At 33.9% G+C, this 24229-nt stretch overlaps 1 protein-coding gene across 1 annotated transcript; it reads right to left on the reverse strand.

Moving 5' to 3' along the window:
• Positions 1 to 274: 274 nt before the first annotated feature.
• LOC134251720 (probable serine/threonine-protein kinase pats1) lies at positions 275 to 22475 on the reverse strand. The gene is made up of 7 exons (XM_062734144.1): positions 22268 to 22475; positions 18162 to 18656; positions 15623 to 15880; positions 4386 to 4613; positions 3627 to 3748; positions 1307 to 2473; positions 275 to 457 (listed from the first exon to the last, which is right to left on the reverse strand). The coding sequence occupies exons 1-7, from the start codon at positions 22473 to 22475 to the stop codon at positions 275 to 277; spliced, it is 2661 nt and encodes an 886-aa protein (XP_062590128.1).
• Between the last annotated feature and the right edge of the window lie 1754 nt (positions 22476 to 24229).

Genomic DNA, 24229 nt, shown 5'->3' on the forward strand with positions numbered 1-24229 from the left:
TAATAATTTATTATTTGATAGACTTTATCTCTAATATACATCAACATTACTTTTATACACTTTTTCCAAATAAAAAATATATCTGTAAAGCTAAAAACTGAGCACTTTAACATGGACATGAAACTAATAAACTAAGCATTACTTCATAAAAAATACTTGATTACAACTGAATATATAATTCTATAACTGAAGTACATATGCACTGCTCCTAAACATTCATTCATAAAATGTTTATATGAAATTAAAAAGCACTATAAACAGATTTGCTCTCTTTTTATTGCTCGAAGAAGTCAGTTATTTTCTTCTGCGTTGTTTCGCTGCCTTGGCAGTAGGAAATTGCGTCCAACATATCCCAAAGATGATCATGGTGGGCTCCTCCTTTGCCCATGGCAATTAATGTGGTGCTTGTTGATGTCTTTTCGAAAACATATGATGGCCATCCTGATGCCCACTGAAGCTTGAGAAAAATTCACATTTTGACATTCACATTGATTATTCCAGCGTCCATGGGTTGAATTTTGACAGTGGTGTTCTGAGGCTTGAAATGAAGAGTCGTCACATTCTTCAACACAAGATCACCTTGACTGTGGCTGGCAGCGTTGTACACAAGCAGAATCACATTTCTTCTTGCAAGTCTCATCTGGCGGTCAAATTCTTTAAGAAATTCCTAGAAGAGCTCAGAAGTCTGGAAGGTGAAGTGGCATCCAGATATCTGAAGGTCCACTGTAAATCCGTTCTATCAAAAATATTTTCGACGAATATTGAAACCACTCTAATCAAAATACAGGTTGATTTGTTATTAAGAAAAAAATTAAAATGATTAAAAACAAATTCGTAATAAAACACAACGCAACTGTAAACGGGCCCCCTTTAAATAAAATCAGTAGTTCTTCAGATTTTTACATGAGAAATCAAGTCATTTTTTAAATCGAATTCAAGGGAAGGAGAGTATTCTAAAGATACACTGTACTTAACATCTTATGGACCTGCCTGTTTTTCCGTAGGTTCTATTTTTTACAGAAACATGTACGTTCAAACAATTATTTGATAAAACAATCATTTGATTTAAGAACCTCTTATACGATATGCAAATAAAAATAAAATAAATAATTTTACAAAAATATAAAAAAAAAGACATACATGATAGCAGAAATAGAAGAAATATATGATTACTTCAACATCGATTAAAGCATTATAAACAAGGACATAAAACATTTCTCAAATTTAATGAATTATTTTTCCAATATTTCAGGAAATAATCAGGGTTAATGTTGTGGAGTCCCTCTACCTGATGCAGAGGGCATACCATATTTCTTCCACTTTTCATCTTGCTTTCCTCAACAAAGTTGTAAGCAATTTCTCTGCCTAAAATTTGATCTTCTTCTCCATCACAAATGAATCCAACTTCGTATGCTAGACTTTGGTGGAACGATTTCGTCACACTCTGCAATATTACCTCAATTTTTTTACGAATAGACAATGTCACTTCAGGGAGCATTTTCGATTGTGAACCGGACTGGAATATTTGAAGTTGAATTGTAGATGGAGTTACAGCGATTGCGATATTATGACTTTTGTGATTGAACATAGCAGCATCTTTGTACAAAGAACTAATACCTTCACTCGTCAGAACTTCCCAATTTTTGGTTTGCATTAATTCTACGACTAAACGATAAAAGAAGAAATATGGCAAGAAGTCGAACAAGTATACAAGAACTGATGACTTTGAATCCGACCCCACGATTATTTTTTTCTGTGTTTCTCCAAAGTCCTTTTTATTCATAGAAGGAACATAATGCGTGTGGATCCCACTAGATATCAAACCTAATCGTTGCATGTACAACAATAATAGATTTTTGTGGTAAAGTAGAAAGTAGGGGTCTTCATCAAACTTTGTATTTTTCGAGGAGATTTTAGTTTGGATAGAATCCAAAACACTTTGATCTTCAAATTTCCATATGTCATCGAGGAGGGAATCTTTTAGATTCCCTGTTTTGTAAAATTCCTCCCAATCTTGTCTCTTAGCGACAATACCCTTCACATGATGCCTGTCTGTGATAATAAGTTTAAATGCATTGACAAACCATTGGACATCAATAATCACTGAGTTCCTAAGATATTCTTCATCAAAGTGAAGAATTTTCCCAGCATCGTGGTAATATCTTAACATATCATTTGCAAGATCAAGCACTAATTTTTCATCTTCAAGATGCTTAAAAAGATTTTTTATTTCCTCAAGATTCATAACTCGCCTACATTTCTCTTTCTGAAATGTGTCAGTTAAAATCCATTCTGAAGGAATTTTTTCACTCCACTTTGCCTTAGCTGCTATCTGTACTATGGCTTTTTCAAAGACATCTATTGGGTCTTTTAATAAATTTGTACAGAAACACCTGTCTCCTCTGATGTACTGGACAAGGTTAGAATTGGCTGGCAATACCCTCTGCAAACTATCTAGAAAATCATCTTCATCCTGCAAGAGTAAATGTTAGAAAAATGTATAAATTATCGTATTTAGATAATTAATGAAGAATGAGAATTTGTATTAATGTCAATGTTTGAGCATAATTTGCTTGAAATAATACAATTAAAATTCATATTTTTTAACCTCTATTTAACAAGAAGATCATTAAAAAGTAATAAAATTAAGACACAACAATGAAAATGTACACTTTCGACTTAATGAGGCCGAGTTTAATTCGAGTGCACATGACTTTGCGCAGATTTTTTATTTCATGCAGTCATTTGAGACACAGTACACCTTTGCCAAATATTTTTATTTTAATACAAAATTAACATTATATATATGTAACCCCTACTGGTCTTGAAATGTGATTTTACGACAATAATTAGAAAAAGGCTGAGATGGCTCTAACAACGTCACCAAGCAATCCACGATGTTCAAGAATGACGCATGCCTCGCTTGTATGTTCAAGACTCAATGGAAGTTATACTAAAACTTATGACAGAACAGCTAAAGAAACATACTAGTAATCTAAATATTGCTATGTTTCACCGAAAAATCACATGCGCCAATAATTAATCTCAAGTGATATTTATTTATACCGTAATATGGCAATTTTAGAGGTATTGGGCTTTGAAAAAATAAATTTAGTAATTAAATCCTAGACCAACTTAGATGGTGAACTTTTCCGAAATTTCAGAATTTGGAGACCTTCTACAATAATTTTCAATAGCTTAAGTGAAAAAAGAAATCCCTAGGGCATATATAAAAAAAAATCTTGAAAAAATGTGATTATTTGGTGCTTTTCCAGCAAATTCCCATAAGGTCCAATAATCAAATATTGACAACTTTTGAGATGACCCCCTAAGAAATCGGGATGATCAACATTCATTTTTTTTTAATCTTAAAACAATAAATGCCTCAGTAAAAATTTATAATCAAAATATTATCAAAATCCTTAAGGTAGAAATAGTTTGACTCGGCTTCGTTAAATTTCCCGATAATGTGAGAATTTTTCTGAATAGCATTTTTCTCCATGTGCATTTACTATAAATACCTTTGTACACATTAAGAACAATGAAAATCACTGCATAGAAACTAACCTTCTTTTTAAAAAAAAATGTCTTGCAAAGAAATTTATCTGAAGTTGTTGTACATGTACCTTGTAAACACGTTTTTCCCAGTGTGTTGCAACAAGCATGATAATAACGTCACTGTCTTTGTCGTTATGTAAATGGCCATGACAGTATGTATGAACGGACTTCATCCAAAAAAGAAAGTAATCTGTTAACAGAAAAAAGATGTTATTTTTTAAATCACACTAACAGGCAAATTATCAGAAGACCACAAAGACAACTTTTCATATGATTATTGCAAATGTATTTCATAATCGTTTTTATAATTTAATTTTATTTATTCATTTAAAGTAAGTACGCTTTAATCGATATCAAATTCTAGTGAAAAATATGATTTTTTAAGAGATATTTCGTCACCAAGATTATTTCTTTATTCACAGTTTACATGTATTGATCCTTCGTAAATTGACAAAGGAAAATAACATTGTTAACTGTTTTCATTCCTATCTGACCCTATGACCCATAATTTGAGGAAAAAAACGCAGATGACTCAGGTCCCTTAGCGGCAAAGCAAGGGTTCTTTTTTCACGTATAAAATTTTGCACAAATTCTGATTCATATGAATACAAAAAATAGGTCTGGTAATTACGTGGCACAATCAGTACCAACGGGAATCCCAAAAGATGGATCCTTTGAATTTTTAGCAGCCACATCTGATGTGAACCACATCTTGAATATCTATTTTTGCACAGTTCTCAAGTTCCTCCTTTTCGATACTATACATTTTTTTTAAATTGATTTGAAAAAAAAATATGTAATTTATCATATTTTAAAGAATTAAATACCTTTATAAGTCCATTTTGCAAACACACTTCCATCTTGGTCACACACTGACTTATCCACCTTCTGGTCAAGACGTTTAGAGGCGTCCACCACCACAACATAGAAAGCTCTCCTGGTCAGGTAAATCTGATGACAAGCGTAGTACGCACACTGTCCTCCAAAGTCAAATACGCTCATTGTTTTTTGGGTCTTGGTGTCTAGATTTGCTTCATGTTTGTCACTATTGTTAACTAAAATAGTATTAATTTTAAAAGATTAGACTCATGAGATGCGCTTATAAGTATGAAAATAGGCAACTCAAAACGAAATAAAGGAATTCTAAATTGTCCATTAATATTTATTTACAAAAGAAAGATGAGATTTGTGATTCAAGAAACCTATTTAAATGTCTCTCAGACAGCTGAAAATAGGAGAGAGAGAGAGAGAGAGAGAGAGAGAGAGAGAGAGAGAGAGAGATTTGCGCTTTGCTATTTTCGCAATTTTACATTTTCAGTTATGTTTCAGAATTATTCTGTATTGTTTGAATTCATCAGTTTTTTTTGTTTGTCCACCTTTGACTATATTTGTTAATGAAACAAAAATATTACTATTTTGAAGTAGTCATTTCGCAAGTTTGTTTGATACAATGTCTCTACTATCATATAAAACTCATAGTTCAGTCAAATGCTTACTGATGTTTTTCAAAATAAATGGTAAAGGCATTATTAACACACTAAATTGTCTACGCTTTTTTTTCGATCATGACAAAGAGCATTCTAATGTAAAGTAGATTCAATTTTTTTTTCAAATCATGATCCCCCGGGGATAGAGTAGGGAAACGATTGAACAAGGTTTTACGTAGAAATACTAACATCTATTTGATTATCAAAAATAGATGCATTTATTTTATGAGAAAAGAAATCGGGTTCAATGAATGGTATAGGGATTCCATTATTAACATCGGGTTAGAGCTCCTTTTGTAATTTCAGATAACATTTTAGTCAAGATTAACATCAGTGGAAAATAATTTATAATTAAATGCACGATGACCTTGGATTGTCGTCTGCAGTATAAGCACATGGGAGATTTATAAAAAATAAAGTTAACTTTAGCTGATATAGAATTCAGGAAATTTATTGTTTTTGTAATCTTGGAAATAATTTTAAGCGGTAATACATATATAAGGAATATTTTCGATCAAAATTCAAGGAATATATAGGAAGTTACGATTAATTTATTTCTGGAAATACCAAGTTTGTTTCGCACAAATTGGGGGACGCAACCCATACTAGATTGAATTGTTAAAATTGGTGATAAATTGGTGAAGCTTTTATATTGCATGAGAAATGCCAAAAAGAAAACGAAATCCAACACAGAGGGTTGCTGCCACTGAAGGGAACCCAAGGTCGGAGACCCCCCCTCGGGATGCTAGGCCTAGAGGACAGACAGCAGGTGGAGATGTATCCACCATTGCACAGACTTCAGCCAGAAGTGCTTTGAAAAGAAAGCGCACTGCTACTATTACTAAGGAAAAGCCCAAAGATTTGCCCCCAGCTGAACCACAAAATATACCAACAACTAGTCAGCAGGATGGCCTTACTAGTACAACAGAAACATCAGGTAGTCTTGGTGACAATGGGGTGCTTGATTATGAAGCACCATGCATGATTGATTCGGTCAATACTTTGTTGTCGTCCAATGTTTCTCAGAAAATCAAAGAAAAAATTGTCAATTCTAAGTATGTTGATATAAGTTTACTATTAGATAATACATCCATGACTGAAACAGCTGAGAAAAAAAAATTTACTTCAATGAAAATGGATAACTTGTTACTAAAGAAAGTTCAAAAGCTAAAATCAATATTAACACAATAGAAAAATGGACTGACGCGTTTTTGATTTATAGTAGCATTTATGCTTCAGCCCATCAAGATGAAGTGCAGGGTCTCTTTAAATACATGCACGATATAAGGTTAGGGGCTACAAGAGGGATGGGGTGGAAGAAATATGATGAACAATTCAGATTAAGACGAAGTGTTGATCCATCAATTTCCTGGGCGGGGATAGATAATGAACTATGGCTTATGTTTATGCATGCCCCATCGCCACAGGCTGTCTCAACCCAATCTTCACCTGGGCAAACAACGCACAACAAATGTTTCAATTTTAACTACAGGGGCTTCTGTAACAAACAGGGTTGTGGGTATCTACACATGTGTATTAAATGCAACAATGGTCACCCCATCTCTTCTTGTCCCTTGAAGCAAACAAGCTCAGGTCAATATAATTCATTCAAAGAAGAAGGGTTTCCCAGTTATAACCAGAATAGTGCCAAGTCCTTCGCCCCAGGAGTACCCAGATTTCAACCTCCCTTTCGAGTCCCAGGGGTCAGTAGTACCAGGCCCCAACAGTATAGACCTCAGAAAAATATGGGACCTAGGAAAAACACCTATTAAAGTGGAACAACTCTCAAAACATTTAAATGATTACCCAGACCATGGTAAAGCCCAATTTTTAAAGGATGGATTTTTAAATGGTTTTAAACTCCAGTACTCGGGGCCAAGGGTTCATGTGTCCTCAAAAAACTTAATATCAGCACAGCATTACCATGATGAGTTAATGGAGAAAATACAAAAGGAAATAGAGTTAGGTAGGGTGGTAGGACCCTTTAGTGAACTTCCCATATCAAATCTTCATTTGTCACCAGTTGGTATTATTCCAAAATCGGATGGAGGTTGGAGAATGATTACGCATTTGTCATACCCCGAATCAAATAGCATAAATGATTACATTGATCCAGAACTATGTACAGTAAATTATTCTTCATTTGACAAAGTGGTAGACATGATTTCTGTGTTAGGGAAAGGGGCTCTTTTGGGGAAAGTTGACGTTAAGAGTGCGTTTAGATTAATACCAATATATCCAGGGGATTTTGATTTGCTAGGGTTTTCAGTAGATGGGCTTTATTATATAGACAAATGTTTACCAATGGGCTGTGCTATAAGTTGTAAAATATGGGAGACATTTGCCACATTCCTTCATTGGCTAACAGAATTTCAAACTGGTTTAGATACTTTAGATCACTATAGCTACTTAGATGACTTTATTTTTGCTGGGAAAGGGGGAACCTCAGAATGTAGTCGCCTGATGGAAAATTTCAAAAGTGTTACAACAGATATTGGTGTCCCATTGGCTGAGTACTACAAATATCACATATTTAGGATTAGAAATTGACACTATTGAAATGGTAATAAGAATACCTCAGCCAAAAGTTGTCATGTTGACAGATATGATAAAGGACATGTTAGGAAAAAAGAAGGTTACCCTGCGAGATTTACAGTCGTTGGTAGGGATGCTTAATTTTTTTTGGTAAAGCGATTAGGTCAAGCAGAGCATTTAATAGAAGGTTTTATGATGCAATGAGTGGTGCTTCCAAACCTCATCACTATATTAGAATATCATTAGGAATGAGAAGCGACTTGGAAATGTGGTTAAAATTCTTGCAAAAATTTAACGGGGTATCATATTTTCCCGAGTCAGAGTGGACAAATTCCAATGTCTTAGAATTTTTTACGGATAGTGCAGGTTCTAATAAGTTAGGTTGTGGTGCATACTTCAAAGGTAGCTGGACATTTTTGGCATGGCCGGTGGAATGGAGAGATAAAGATATAATGAGAGATATCACTTTTTTAGAATTAGTTCCTGTGGTATTATCAATAGAAATTTGGGGAAGTTGCCTTCAAAACAAAAAAGTTTTATTTCTCATTGATAACATTGGACTGGTCAGTGTTATTAACAAGCAAACCTCCAAATCAAAAAGAACAATTGAATTAGTCAGATATTTTGTTTTAAAATTAATGAATTACAATGTTATTTTCAAAGCTAAGCATATACCAGGTGTATTTAACAGTATAGCAGATGCAATTTCTCGTGAACAGTGGACGCATTTCCGAGACCTGGCACCAAATGCAAAAGAGACGCCACAAAACATACCCGAGGAATTTGTGAGAATGATTTACAGCTTGAAGTAGAAAAATTACTGGAAGCATCCTTTTCCACAAACACTAAATTGTCTTACAGTACTGGATTAGATTCTTTTCAAAAGTTTCGTTGCTCTTTTAATTATGAACAAATCTGGCCACCGCCATTAAATCATATAGTACAATTTGTGGCATTCTTGTCGTGTTCAGGCAAATCATATTCAACTGCTAGGTCATATGTTGCTGCTATCAGCTTTCAGTGCAAGTTGAAGAATATTCAGGATGAAACAAAAATTTTCATTGTAACGAAGCTTTTAGAAGGTATGAAAAGGATAAAGAGCCCTCTTGACACAAGATTACCCATTACGCCCACATTATTATCAAAAATTGTGCAAGTGGTACCCACACTATGCTATAATACATACGAATCAAACCTTTTTAGTGCTGCATTTACATTAGCCTTTTTGGGGTTTTTACGGGTGGGAGAATTTGCTCTATCAACAGGAAATGATGTACATAGTATTATTCAGGTTTCTGATATCAAAATTGAATCCGATCAGAGAACATTAATTTTGAATATCCACCGATCAAAATCAGACCAACATGGGAAAGGTGTGACAATACAAATACAAAAAGTGGGCAGCAATATTTGTCCTGTGGGATGCATGACTAAATACTTGTCTGGTAGACCCAAAATCAAGGGGCCATTGTTTTGTCATTTTGGGGGGAAGCCTATCACACGATATCAGTTTACTGCAATTCTGGAAAAAGCCTTAAAAGTTATAGGAGTTGGGGGGAAATTTAAAGCTCATTCCTTTAGAATAGGGGCAGCCACTGCTGCACATGAGTTGGGTTGTTCTTCTGAGATAATAAGGGAGGCAGGTAGATGGAAATCTCAAGTGTACAAGTCATACATCCGTTGCCCACTCGTTAAACCATTCTAAAAGTTTTTTTTGGGGGGTGCAAACTTTGAAAAGCATTAACATAAGTTGTACATGTTGTATATTTTGAATTGTTTGTTATGCCATATAAAGATAGTAAATACAAAAGGTTAATTCTCTCTAAAATTTGAATCAACACTTTTTTAATCTTGCTAAGTATTACAGAAAGATATCAAGTTTGGTGTGTAGGCTCCTCAATTATACGGAGGGCATTTGTGGCTGCACGCAATCGACCAGGGGGATTAAATCTAGGACTAGAGAGAATAGGACAGAGAATATGGTGGCAAGGGTACTCTGGATTAAAGATTGTTGACTTGAAAATGAAATTGTTTTGTCTGAAGCGGGTAGAATTGCCACCACAGTTTATTTTGATTCATTGTGGAGGAAATGATTTAGGTAGGAAAGATAAAAATGTGTGTAAACTTATCCATGAAACAAAAAATGACTTGAAAGCATTGGTACATCACTTCCCCAATTCTAAATTCATATGGTCTCAGGTCCTTCCTAGGTTAGAGTGGAGGTACTCCCAGAATCATGAAGCAATGGAAAGAACCCGAGTTCGCTTTAATAGAGCAATTGCTAAACATGTCCTTAGTTTGGGGGGTTGCTATATAAAATATCCAGAACTCCTGCGCGATATATCCCTCTTTTTGTCGAAAGACGGTGTTCACCTCACTGACGTGGGTAATTCAGTATTGCTTAACACAATTCAGGGGGGTCTGGAATACTTTATTCTAAAATTAGGAACAGTCTATCCAGAAGGAAATAACTAGGGGGCTTGAGTATTGTCGTGGGTCAGTTGACTTGGTGCTCCCTTGTGGGGTGACTGCAAACGTTTACTCGTTTGCAGCCATTTGGCGTTTGCGCACACTAAAGTCAACTGATATTTATTTAAAGTTTTATTACTGTGAAATGATTTGAATACTGATTAACATTTGAGTCAATATTTTGTGCTGATGGGAACTGCATTGCTTTGTGACTTATAAAAACTGCATTTGGTATTGAAATGAAAACTGCATTTGATATTGAAATGAAAACTGCATTTGGTATTGAAATGAAAACTGCAATTGGTATTGAAATGAAAACTGCATTTTGTATTGAAATGATTATGTAAGTTGTATATACAGGAATGATTAATTAATTAACTGTCCGCGGATTGCCCGGGATGGTACATTTTATATCATTGCTGAACTGATTGATTGATTGATTTGTTGATTGATTTGTTGCTGATGCTGAAGTGGGTCTGCCAATGTTGTTTTGATTTGCTCGGCGACCCACGAATATTATTGCCACGACAGTACTCGCCACATACAAATAAATAATAGTTAATTTTATGTTGTTGAATTTTCTCTATATAAATAAATGGAAAAAAAGTTTAAAATTCTTCACAAAAACAACAAAGCTATGATTGATCATCATCATCATTAATGCATCAAAAAGGTCATATAAATTCAAACTTGTTTACATTGTGACATTTGGGAGAAAAGAGGGGTCATTAGAGATTATCATAATAAATTGGTATAAAGGTTTTATAAATGATAATTTTCATCAATCAATCGATCAATCATTCTTTATTTTCTCCTCATGGAGATATATGAACTATGACATACAATTAAATAAATATTACACTAATTACATTAGTTCCATTTAAACAGTTATAATAAACATAGAAAAATATGAAAAACACAAAAGACAATATATGAGAAAAACATACACATAAACAAAACAGAAACATATTTACAAAACCATCAAAGGACTGTTGAGGATGAGAGGGGAAATGGGAAAAAGGGGAAAAACAGAAAGAGAAAAGGGGGAAGTAACACATTATTTTGTGCCTGACAGCGTTAATGAAGTGCCCGCTGTAGTGTGCAGCTGCGCTTCGAACAAGGTTGAAATTCAATAAGAGAAAAGATTCACTGTCTGATTCATAATTTGTATGGCGGCCCAGTAGAACTAAAAACCACTCATTTTCGGTTAAGCCACACAGTTCTGCGGATAGACGTATGTCAAAATAGTTCGTGATCACATTCCACCAGTTGTTTCTTACTTCACTGGTTGCAGGACATGTACACGTGGAATGTTGAAAAACAAAAGAGAAGGTTCTTCCACAAATGGCACAGTTTTCGAGATGTTCGTTTGAGCATGAGTAGGTACACAGTTTACAGATAAACTTGAAGAGTTCAATTTCTTTGCAATTTTCGGCTTTATTCCAGTTAGAGAAGGGTTTCGAGTCCGAGAAAATTTGTGTGTAGGAATTAAAATCAGGGTCGTGAGACATTCGTATTTGGCGCTGAGATATATGTGAAGCAATGACATTGACGCGTACCATTTTCTTCCAAGCAGATTTCAAACGGAAAGAGCCATCCTCAAGAAATTTCCATAAACGGACACAAGGTTGTATGATTGGAGAGTCCTTATTATATCAGGAATAAAGCCACATTTGATCATCCAAGAGGCTGTGGAGGTAAGAAAATAGTCTTGCAAGAAATATTGATTTTGCTTTTGTCTTTGGATTCAAACGAATTAATCTTCCAAAAAATAAAAGTCTACGTGCATCCATTTCAGAGCATATAGGTAAGAAGTCAAAGATGAATCACGCATGTCTGACCGGCAAAATTTTGGTACGTGGTTGAGTTTTTGCAAATTAAGTGTTGGAATGTGTTGAGTCGAACTTTATCAGCGGATGTCATGTTGTTCCAGAGTTCACAACCGTAAAGTACTGACGGTAGCACGATCGTTTTGTACAAATGAGACAACTTTTTGGGATTAAGAAACTGTGTACCAAGATCGGATAGTACAAAGTAAGATTTGCGTCCTTTATTGCAAGCTTCGTGTATTCTCTCAGATTGTTTACACTTATGGTTGATAACGATTCCTAAGTGGTTATAAGAATGTTCACATGATACTTCGGAGGGGCCCAAGTGCCATGATTTTGATCTAGGTTTGAACCTTTGGCTTGAAATTGTAAGACACAGGACTTGGACGTATTAAATGTAAATCGCCATGTAGCTGTATGCGATGTCTAACTGCATTTGAAGTGCTAATGCTGAAATGCCAATTAATAAGAGGTCGTCAGCTAAGGAGGGGCAGTTGCTAGGGATATCTAATATCCCAGTATTTGGGCTACCCAACTGTAGATCACGAATGAGATCATTGATAAAGACAAGGTATAAGAAGGTCGAAAGTACTCCTCCTTGTCTGACACCTTGATTAACCGGAATCCAATCTGACTGGGTTTGGTTTACAACAATTGAACTAACTGTATTTTGGTGACATTAGTTGATTAGAGACCATAATCTACCAGTAATGCCAAGATCGTATAACTTGAGCATGAGACCAGGCCTCTACACCGTGTCAAATGCTTGCCTGGTATCAAGAAACTCACGTAGCCATTACTACCTTGTTCCAAGTTATGTAGAATTGTCTCTTGTAGATTAAACGACGCTGTCAAGCAACCTAACTCTTTCTGAGAAACCTGTTGTTGAGTGTGTGGGAAATCTTTATTGAGTAAAACATAGTTAGTAATAAGATTATGTATAACTTTTTCAACCAATTTAAAAAAGCAAGGCAATAAGGCTACAGGCCTGTAACTGTTACGGGAATTTTTAGGCTTATTGCAACCTTTGTATAATGGAACTATCAGACCACGTTTCCAACAAACAGGGATATGACCACAATTTACAATTGCGTTAAATAACTTCATAAGACATGAGGTAAGTCTTTTATCACCGTGTATTATATGTTCATTCGTTATTAATTCATGTCTAGGTGCTTTCCGTAGATTTAAAGTGTCAATAGCGGTGATAATTTCCTTTATTGTTATTATTCCTCCTGGAATTTGATGAAAGCTATCTCACTTTCGTTTGTTAAATGTTCAAACTTCTCTTCTATACTCTTCTTAAACTCGTTATCAAAATTAACTTCGTCTAATGGGGTGTAAAGTTTCTTTTAGAATAAGCAAAAGTTTCTGCACCACGTGGATCAGTGTGAGTCACACCATTTTCATCACAGATCTCGGGATACACTCTTGATGTTCTAGGCTTCCTTCGTTTAGTCAATTTCCAGGACATTCTAACATCACCTTCAGCAGCTTGATCGATTTCACTGTATACTTTGCGCATATAGTTCTCATGTTCTGTGTTAAGAGCATTAAGAAATAGCCGTTTTGCTTGTTTGTATTCACGATAGGACGATAGGAAGAAAACTGCATACCGCGAAGTCTTCCCTCAGACATCCAGATTCTTCGCTTAGATCGTTCCATCGTGTGTAAGTGTTTGACAATCTTTGTTCCTTCAGGCCCTGTATGGGGGTTGTAGGACGAGAACGGGATAGACAATTCGGCACAAGACTATAATGCTAGGGATAACTCATTTACGAATTTGACAATGTCCTTGTCATCGCTAAGTGCAATGCTAGATAAATCTTCCAGATTTCTATACTATACAACAGATTCAAGTGTAGCCGTATGCCATGCTGGTAGTTTTAATTGAGAATTTCTTAAAGAACGTCTACGTATTTCAAAATTGAAAATTACTTTGATTGGTAAATGGTCTGAGGTCCTCGAGATCCGCTATTTGTTTGTCTCTGTCTTTATTATCTTCGTCATCGAGGGACAAACCATTTGACTGAATTGCATGGGATTCAACGGACCGTGGCAGAGAGAAACCTTTACCAACAAAACTACTGTTAGAGACACAAGACGGGATTTCCTAGTTGTACGAGATGTATAGGAATTCTGAATTTTACTATTTGCGTGCAAGGTTGTTCAAATACCCCCCTCCCCGCTCCTCTAAACCCATTTTATATTTTTGGTATTCAAACTTTTCAATACTGAACAGATTTTTTTTATTTTACCTTGCAAATTGCTCAGGTGAGCGATGTGGCCCCTGTGCCTGTATTAATAGTAACATTGTGCCATATTTTTTTCAATACTAGTACGTTTTTTAACCTAACATAGTTGGATCTTTTTCCCTACCCCATTTTTCAATTTCTGATCTTTATCAAGAAACTTTCATGAAAAAAATACCTGAACATTTTTCATATATCCTACAAAGTTTATTTATATTTCACTTTTTTATCGATTTCAAATGATTATTACACGTATTTCATATTAATTTCTTTCTGAGAAACGGTATCCTATAATGCTAGAAGTTATCAAAAATACAAAAAAATAGTTAAAATTATTACGTTTCCAAATACCGTCCGTAATTTTATTGTCTCTCCGTACCATCCCCCCACAAATACAATTATATCTTTGTGTCTTAAAGGGACAAGGACTCAATGTCAGATGAAAACTTTCAAATATAATTTTCCATTTTTTATGATTTCAACTCTTATTTCAAATGATTAACAAAAGTTTGAAATGCAGTGGTCGAGATACAAGAAAGATTTAGAACTGAAAAAGTTTGTTAAGGCCCATGTCATGCTTTTGTTATATATGTTATTTATACTGGTTTAAAAAATCAGTTGAAACTGTGTCCATGCGCCTTTTATAATCACTAAAGTGAAAGTTAAATAAAAAACATATTCTTTAACTTTAATGCATGAATACCACAATCTATAAATTAGGTTCTTCCAATCTTTTGGCACTGACAAGTCTGCCAAGCTACCATCCCACCCCATCCACAAAAATCAGAATAAATCAGTTCAAATATCTAGCTGCAGACCTGTAGCTCTCCGAAAAAAATTTTGATAGACCGGAGAGCTACAGTACCACCTATTGAAAAAAAACTGTATATTTATTACGGACAAAAAAGTGCGCTCGGTTCTTGATTAATTCTTCCAAATTCTTACCTCAGCTGCAAAACGGGAAGATTTTAAACAACCCTTTCTCCTCTATCAAGTAACCTCGTTGTTGAACGAAGCATATCTTTGATATCCAAAATGGCAGTATAAATAAGCGAAATGTTCTATGCATGCAATATCAGGGTCAGATGGATTATTTACAACAATTATGAGGAAATTTTGGTTGTGGAAAAGCGAAAGAATAGGTTGGGAATACACAGTTAGTAATGTTTTGAGATCACAGTTTAAAAACATGGAGAAATAAATCGAGAACCGAGCGCACTTTTTTGTGCGCAATAAATATACAGTTTTTTAATGGATGACACTGTAGCTCTCCAGTCTATCAATATATATTTTTTCGGAGAGCTACAGACCTGCAGCTTTTCAAATATCACAATCATATTACGTTACATGATAAGTTTATTTTTTTTAAAATGTAACATGAATACAAATGCCCTTGAGAAAAAACGCCTTCTTACTTATATTCTCCAATTTTCGCCTGGTATTTAGTTCATATAAATTAAAATAAAAAGTTAAATAATTTCAATTGATGTACCTTTTAGTATGCATTCTTCTTCACAGATTTCAAATATTTCCTCGTGAACCTCAAGACCTTCTGTTGACTTCAAATTCTCTATTTCCTTCATACTTCGCTTGAGAAGACAATTCAGTAGTGTTGTTTTCCCGGCCCCAGCACATCCTACAATCATCCCCCTGGCGTGATGGACTTTCTGTATTCCCCCTCTCTCGGCGTACTGAACATACCGCTCTCTGGCTTTCTGGTCCCATTTTAGGATTTCCTCTGGAACTTTTACTGTCCATATAAAAAATTGGAAAAAATTTAAAATGAAAATAGATTTAAGCGTATACAGCAAGAATATATATACTGTCACGCAAAAGAAACGCAACAAGCAGTTATTTATAAATGTTTGATTTTTAATCTTATGATTTTCAAGAGCAAATAAAGTAAGGCTAGATTCACTTTTCAGAACATCAGAGATTTGAAAAAAAATTGTTAAATGTTCATCTGTTCACTTTACTAAGTAAAATATGACTGTTAAAACACCCCCCTCCAAGCCATTCAAGTAAAACATGCAAGACTGCCCTAAACAACAATTGCAGCTTAATTTCTACGATACTTTAAGTTCAATAATATCGAGATCTCAGCGAAGTATCATTCTTTGACATTTTTAAAATGCCCGTTTTTCAGATAAGTGGGTCGAATTTTCTCTAACTTATAGCAGTGTAGTCACCCTTGGACTTCCGGTACAAGGACTGTCCTGAATGCATATGATACGCAAGACCCTGTTGAGGAGAAATGTAGTGAAATTTCGCATCAGCAACTCTCCATCACCTTTAGATTGAAATTTTCCGGCTAGAGCAATGGAATTGCGTAAATAAGCCATTTTCAAGTAGCCTAAGCATTGTTTCGGGAAACGAAAGTAGAGCTTATTTTTTGAAATATTGCTGCATTACTTATGATGAACAGTAAAAAAGCTTTTAAAATTCCATAATATTGCTAAATGTTTTGTTAAACATGCAATTTTTGATTTCTGTTAAGCAGACTAAAACTTGACTTCCGGTTATGCTATGGAAATTGTTCAACCGTTTATTTACTGATATTTACCAAATTGAAGTTATTCATAATTTTAAGATACGAAATTCTTTACTTTACGTAATTATTTCCCCCTAAAATAGGGTGTTGCGTTTCTTTTGAGTGTCAGTATATATAACCCGATAAATGAAAATACCAGGATTAAAAAAGACGACTCATCAGTTTTTTTTCAGTGCATTTAAAAGACGAAAATCATTTTAACATTTCTTTTTCTCGACATGAAACGGATTATAAATATCTAAATATACTAACTGATGTAGCACTAACTAAGTTATAGATCATTAATGTAAAAGAATTCTTTCAAGATTTGAATACTATGTTATGAACCTCTTTAAGTCCTACACTCGACGATTGACGACAATAGGTAATTATTTGAACTATCTAACATAAATTTGGTTTGCGTTTTTATGAATGTGCATTAATTTAAATTTGTCTCCATGTTTAGTGTCAGCAAGGAGGGGGGGGGGGGAACTTGTGGTTGTTCAAGGCAGTACGTAGATTTGACATCCCTCCTCCATCATGTTTCTGACAATTTACTTAATTCATTCTGTCATTTAGAATCTATGGTGTGTGTGTTTTTTTTATTATTTTGGGAGTAAGCATAGATTCCGAGATGAAAAACGCAATTTTATGTTGGGTTGATTAAAAAAAGTTAGATACAGCTCCTTTAGAAATTTTAACACGCTATCGTCGCTCCACAGAGAAACTGAGTTTAAAAAGATGACAATGAGGCAGATCATTTACACAGTATTGGACATGGGTGGGGTGGGGGTTGGGGTTATCGGGGACATGTAATTTTTATTGAGTTAAAATGCACAATAATAAAATTATCCTTTTAAATCGTTTGGCGAATGAATTGGAAAAAATGCGTAAATATAAATGCCATAATTTAGTCATTTAAAACACAATACATTTCTGTATATGAATAAAATATATCTTAAACTAAAACACAATATCAGGAAAACATTTTTCATTCACAAGAATCCGATGCTGCGAAAGAAACTTTAAATATCAGTCTTTGCAACAATAAAATTTTCACTTTTCAAATGCATCCACTATACTGCCGATTCAATATTAAAAAGACGTAGAAATTTCTTTTATTTTAATGCCTTTTTTAAATAGAACTAGAAGTTAAAATGCAGCATATAGTAAATCATATTCCAATCAATAATTTGATAGTTAATCAAAAGGTGCATGCATGGGTAGGGATCTTAAAAACTATGAAAAATGGTACAAATGAGAAATACAGATTAATATGAAAGAAGAAGGTAAACTTTCAAACGTATATACCCGAGCAAAAATTACTATAGTTAACTATAGTTTACTATAGTTTACTAAATTTAACTATAGTGATAACTTTGACACTTTGAAAACTTTATCCAAAACTTTGACATTTTGATTTACTATAGCTAACTATAGTTAACTATAGTATTTTTTGTTAGGGTATAAAAAATAATATTTTTTCACAAGCAATACTCACAACGTTTACTGATCCTGTCACGAATTCCACTGTCAGACACGGTGCAATGTGTAATGATGTCCAGTTGTAGTTTGTCTATGAAGAGGTCGTACATCTCCTCTGGATAGCCCGGTACATACAGACATCTCTCTCTCTCACTCCTCTTATAACCCCAGGACCTGCAGTATTCAGAGATAACATCACGTGACGCCGTGGTCAGGAAAAACTCAAGGTCACTGTCCTCCACCAGACACTCCGTAACAAAGGCGTACATGACGTCATGTCGAATGTCGTCTGATATAAACGTTACCTCACAATTCTGGGTTTCCATAACATCATCTTGAAGGGATGTCACATCAACATCATCAGACGGAGAAATCCTTTGAAAATACCTTTCTCGTACCTTTATTAATATTGACTTGAACGCCACCTCATTTACTGCACTCGTGTACTTGTCACACAAGAGTAAACTGTAAAGAATACTTCTGTCCAATTCTGAATATTTATGATGTTCACCTAAAATGAATGAAATCAAAGAGTTAAAGGATTACATGTATAACCGATTACAGGCCTGCGTATTCATACATTTATCAAAGTATACTTACCTTAGACAATTCTACTATATACGTTTTTGATTTTTAGACGAAAAACACAATTCTAATAAAACAGAGTCTTTCTAGGATTGCCTTCATAAAAATTATTTTATACGTACAGAAATGATAACTGATATTTTTGGTTTATGTTAAAAGAGTTTAATAGATTCTCCCCAGCCTGGGAGTATGTAAGATATGAAAGGATATTGTCACGACCCCCGTATAATAATAACGTGGTAATAGTGCATGGTCAAAAAAAGAAACGGTTTTCAATAGTGAAAATTGTGTTGAATATGTTCTACAGCTTCAAATGACACAAAGATATATTTTTTACACTTGCAGCATAGCCTATTCTACCATTGGCATTATTACGTGACCAAGATGGAGAGTATCAGTAGGTGGTTCATTTCGACAGTCCTACATCTTCATTTTGATGACAATTAATTCTTATCATTCATAAACGATCATGGGTACTTTTTTTTTACATCGATGGATCTATTTATGAGCAAATGCATTAAATGTTTTCTTTTAATTCTTCAAAATTATTTATTTTGATTTGAAAACTGAAATAAATGATTCAATTATTTCACCTTTTAATAACTTGTCGTGCTTTTCTTACATGGACGCTTTTAAAATTTTTAAAAGATTTTTTTTATGCTTAATTTTGTTTGCAATCAATTTGATGCTTTGCATCAATTTAACTTGTATGGGTCTGAATTGAATCAAAGTACAGGAGTACTGCAGACATTAATATATATAATTTAAGGTAAAACTTTTCATGATTTAACAATGCATGCATATGGTATCATGTATTCTGGGACTTTTGTACTAGTATATGCCATTTTGACTTTACCGGTTAACAATTTAATATGTGGATAGGGACCATAAATTTTGGCATTCTTAAATTTGCATTGAAAAAGTAGAATTAAGTATAACGTTATATACAACTTGGTGAGTAACACTAATCTTGCAGTGCTGCTATACTAGTCAAAGAATGACCACTAACTCGTGGATGAAAACAACTCGTACATGTACATTTTGTCTTTCATTTTTTGTATTTTACCTTTGTTTTAAATGGTCTTTGTATGATCAGATAAATCCTTTCTTTATTTATTTCCTTGTGAATTTTCCATTTTAGAAAGACCAGACCTTTCTCACTATGTATTAAATGAGTCTGGTCAATAAAGATAAAGACATATCTTAAATTTTATCCATAAGTTCATCGATGCAAATTGGTTTCAGACTTTTAATTTGGATGATAAACCACTTACTCTTAAAAACTCTGTTACGTACTTCACATATCAGACTATTTAACCCCACATTGCAAGAAAAAAGAATGGTTTTAATTAAATAAAATGGATGAGAAATGTCTTTTCCTTTACAAATGGCAGGTGAGATGCACACCCCTCTAACATACTATCCGTTTATCCTTGTAAATCAAATGTCCATGTTTTTCCCCTTTCGAGGCTTGATTCCTGCCATTAAATCTAACACATGTAAGTTATTATACTTCTAATAGGTGCACAGGATATTTCAAATGAAGAATAATCAATCTTCTCTTCCTTTATTTTCACTTTAAAGGTACCACAACTCACGGAATATAGAAGTAACCTTAGTGACGTAGCATCCTTTTTGATGGGAGGTGGGCGGGGGGGGGGGGGGGGCAACCCCAGAATTTTTTTTCACTTATACTCGATAAATCATGGACAAACAAAAAAATGAAAAATTGTTCAAACTCAAAAATCCGTTCTATTTAGTGTGTGAGTGTAAGTGTAAAGGTTTATGAGGGTGTATGTGAAAGAGAGGGTGTGTGCGTGAGAGAGAGAGGTAGGGTGTCTGTGTATGTGTAAGTTTTTACTTACTTCTTTCAGTACCCAATTTTCACTTAAAGACTGCATTACCCATTTATCTCCCTTTATTGACAATACTGCAACGAAAACTGGGGCACGGGTGGTCTTATAATGAACATTTCCAATAGGATAAGACGTGTCTGATGCACCTTATATCTCTTACTCTTTAGATGAAGGATATGGAAATAACGAACAGTATTCAATCTCAACGTCCATTTAACAAATATACAAAATAAGAGCAGAGCAAACACGGACCCCCGAAACATCAGAGGTGGGATCAATCGCTGATTGTGTTCAATCGCTTCCGATAGACAAAACGTTTTGGAGGCAGGGTAATGCTAATTATTATGGTAATGCATTGCAATGCATTACATGAAGTCAAAGCAATGCTAGTAATATGAAATGCCCCAAAATTTGCATTACATCAAATGGTAATGTAATGCATTACTTTATAATATCCATTGTGATGATGACATTATAAACTTGTAACATTACAAAGCATTAGTGCACATGTACCTATTCAAAAAATTAATTGGACATGGACATTAAACATTTATTGCATGATAGTGAAGGAGACAGGAAGATTTCTTCTTCCACGAAAAATCACATTCCCTAAGGGCAACGCCCGAGGGTAATATGACTTTTCATGGGAGAAGAAATCTACTTGTCTCCCTCACTATCATGCAATAAATTGTTTAATATACCAAATCAAATCAATGCAGGAAATATGAAGAAAATTCAATGAACATAAGAATATGAAACAGCTCTATAAGTTACTAGTATACCATTAGCCGCAATTCAGAAAAAAAATCTACCATGTGACTTACACAAGGCAACATACAGACCGTACCCATGAGAAACATTATTGAAAATATTCATATTTTTTACATGTTAAAATTGACACAATCAACAATATAAACAATCTGACTCAACAGTATAACGATATCAGTCATTGCATTTTGACATCAAAGTCATGAAAAAGACGTTTTGTTACATGCAGAACACGACGGAAACATGACTGCCTCAGACAATCAGATTCCTTTTTACTTGAGATTATTTATATGTTATTGAGATATATTAATATTTTTAAGGTTATTTTTCTTATTGAATATGTATCTCATTTATATATATTTTTCATTTTTTTTTGTTGCAAATGATCAAAATTTAATGAAAAAAGTAAAAATATTTGAATCGAATTTGAATTATCATTTATCATGTTTAGTTTTTTTTAGGAAGTGGATACGCTTATGAAAAAAGTTAAGTTTTGTATTTCTATTTTGAAAAACCTCCAAACGTAATGGTAATGGATAACTATACTCAAGTATACCTAATTGTAATGTAATGCATTACTTCAAGAAAAAAATAGTAATGGCACTGCATGGTAATTTAATTGTCCTTAAGAACATTTAATGTAAAGCACATGTACTGATTATTCTGATTATTGTAGTTTATAACGTCAAATTTTGAAATTGCTTTTTTGAGAGAATTTTTTTTAACATTATTGAAAACAGGAAATCAAGCTGATCCATTCCGTTAAATGGTTGATCCATGGAAATAATGCAACTAATCGAGTACATATAGCAATAATCCTCTAATTGCCATCCTCAAATATAACCGTTTGCCATTAATACTCTCTTTATTTTAATCGGTCCAAGGTGTTCCTGATTTTGTAGTCCATACTTACTTGGTTTCCTGTAGGCTTTGTTGTCGATGATGTAAATGTCGTTGTGTGGATGTAGACCTATACAGGATCTCACGATGTCAGGTCTTTTGTGCCTCCAGAGCCACGTCACGTGATCTACACTGCCCTGTGATCTTCCTCTGTAATGTACAGCCTCCCCTTGTTCTTTTAAGGTTTTTAATAACTGCGTCCGTTTACTAAGATTCACCATTTTTTTGTTGCACGGTGTGTTCACTGTAATATAAGAAAATCGCGAATATCAAATACACATTTTATTGAAAGGAAATTTATTTTCCTGCTCATTAACTTTATTCATGCATGTCGCTGTTTTCCATTCTGTTTTATGATTTTTAAGATCTAAAATTCGTTATGTTAAACAAAATAAGGAAAATGCCAAGAAACACCATAAAAATAAAAAAGGAAAAGAAAATGAAATGAAAAGAGAATTTAAAATTTGTTTTATCTATTTATTTTAGCACAAAGAAGTAAATTTTTTGAAACAGCATGTTCTACAAAGAATCTGGGTGGATTAGACAAGTCATATGCCCACACGGAATTTGTTGCGCTGTAAGCATATCGGAAATTTTATAGCTGTACGATACGATTTACCTAAACATTTAAACTTTGTACAGTACCGTCCAAATGACAATTTCTTTATTTTTAGACATTGCGGTTATCGCTACAATATTTTCATTAACGTGATGCTTTTCATACTGTGTGTTAATTGTTCTATGAAATATGTTTTCAGGGGTTTGGAGATGGTACGCTTTACCTTTCCTTTTAACTGTTTTTGCATGCAGAATAGCCATATCAAAATATTATATACACATGTATCTTGAAAACTTGTTTATTATAGGAAATATATAAATTGACCGTAAATAAATTCATCATCTTATCTATTCATTTTGTTTTTAGTGAAAAAAAATATATTTATCTAAATTTCAAGCTGAACTTAAAAAAAATCGTGATTCGAACACTCGCGACAAATAGCAAACAGTTCTATATGTATAGCAGACGCAAAATTAGACTTGAGGTAATTTGAGAATATGTTCCGAAATTAAAGTAGGTAAACTAACTTTTTCATGTAGAGTGGGTCTTCGTACCATTTTTTTGAAAATGGTGAGAGATACATCGTTCCACACCCTTTCAATATTTGTTTACGAAAAAATGGTGCGAAGACCCACTCTATAATAAAACACAGTTTTAACATTCTATTTCTATCATTTTTATGGTTTCTAAAGCATGTTAACATTTTGGTGGATTAATTACAATCAATTTGTAAGTCATTTGATTCAGGTTTTGTCTTTAATGTATGTATATGGTTATAAATAACACCCAAATTTAACAAAAAGTTGAATTTGCAAAAAAAAAAAATATCAATATTTTACCTGCCCTTGCGTAGGCATTTGACTCGCCTAGTCCACCCAGATTCTTTACAATGATCAATGAAAGGTGATAGCCTTTGAACAATACTTAATGGGTACTTTTTATTTGCCATATTACTTTCGAATATAAAGCCAAATCAATCTCTTTTGGTAAAATTTAGATACTGGTGAATATTTCTAAAAAGCACATTAAGCATCAAATAAATCAGCATGGATTTGAAACAATGGAATATTTTGAATACCCATGCATGGATACCCTAAATCCGGAAAAATCGTACCAACCCTTCTTTGAGTTTCGTTTGTGTAAATCAAGGGGAAGAGATATTTAATCGACACCTGAATAATCTGATGATGGATCATAGTCGGGCGCGGTTTTTGGAATGTTACTTTTTGCGCTAAATCTGTTTTAAAAAATGAATGAAATTGTGAAGTTGCCTGTATCCATAATGATCAAACTAAGAAAATGGAAATCTTGTATTTGAAATATTACAATAACAGTTTCATTGAATTTGAAATTAAAAAGGAGTGTTTAGGTGGCTTTCAATATTTGTTTCATTGCCTTGCATGAATGTTAAAAATG

This window comes from Saccostrea cucullata, unplaced genomic scaffold, assembly GCF_032062105.1.
Source record: "Saccostrea cucullata isolate Sc308-1 unplaced genomic scaffold, CSIRO_AGI_Scuc_v1 ctg4600, whole genome shotgun sequence".
Lineage (NCBI taxonomy): Eukaryota > Metazoa > Mollusca > Bivalvia > Ostreida > Ostreidae > Saccostrea > Saccostrea cuccullata.

What these genes read in the sequence shown, in the direction of transcription:
- LOC134251720 (XM_062734144.1), bottom strand. Translation starts at nt 22,475, where the DNA reads ATGGTGAATCTTAGTAAACGGACGCAGTTATTAAAAACCTTAAAAGAA. An exon ending in TGACAGGATCAGTAAACGTT is followed by an intron (nt 15,881 to 18,161) that starts GTGAGTATTGCT and finishes TTATATGGACAG; the next exon opens with TAAAAGTTCCAGAGGAAATC. An exon ending in AGAAGAATGCATACTAAAAG is followed by an intron (nt 4,614 to 15,622) that starts GTACATCAATTG and finishes ATACTATTTTAG; the next exon opens with TTAACAATAGTGACAAACAT.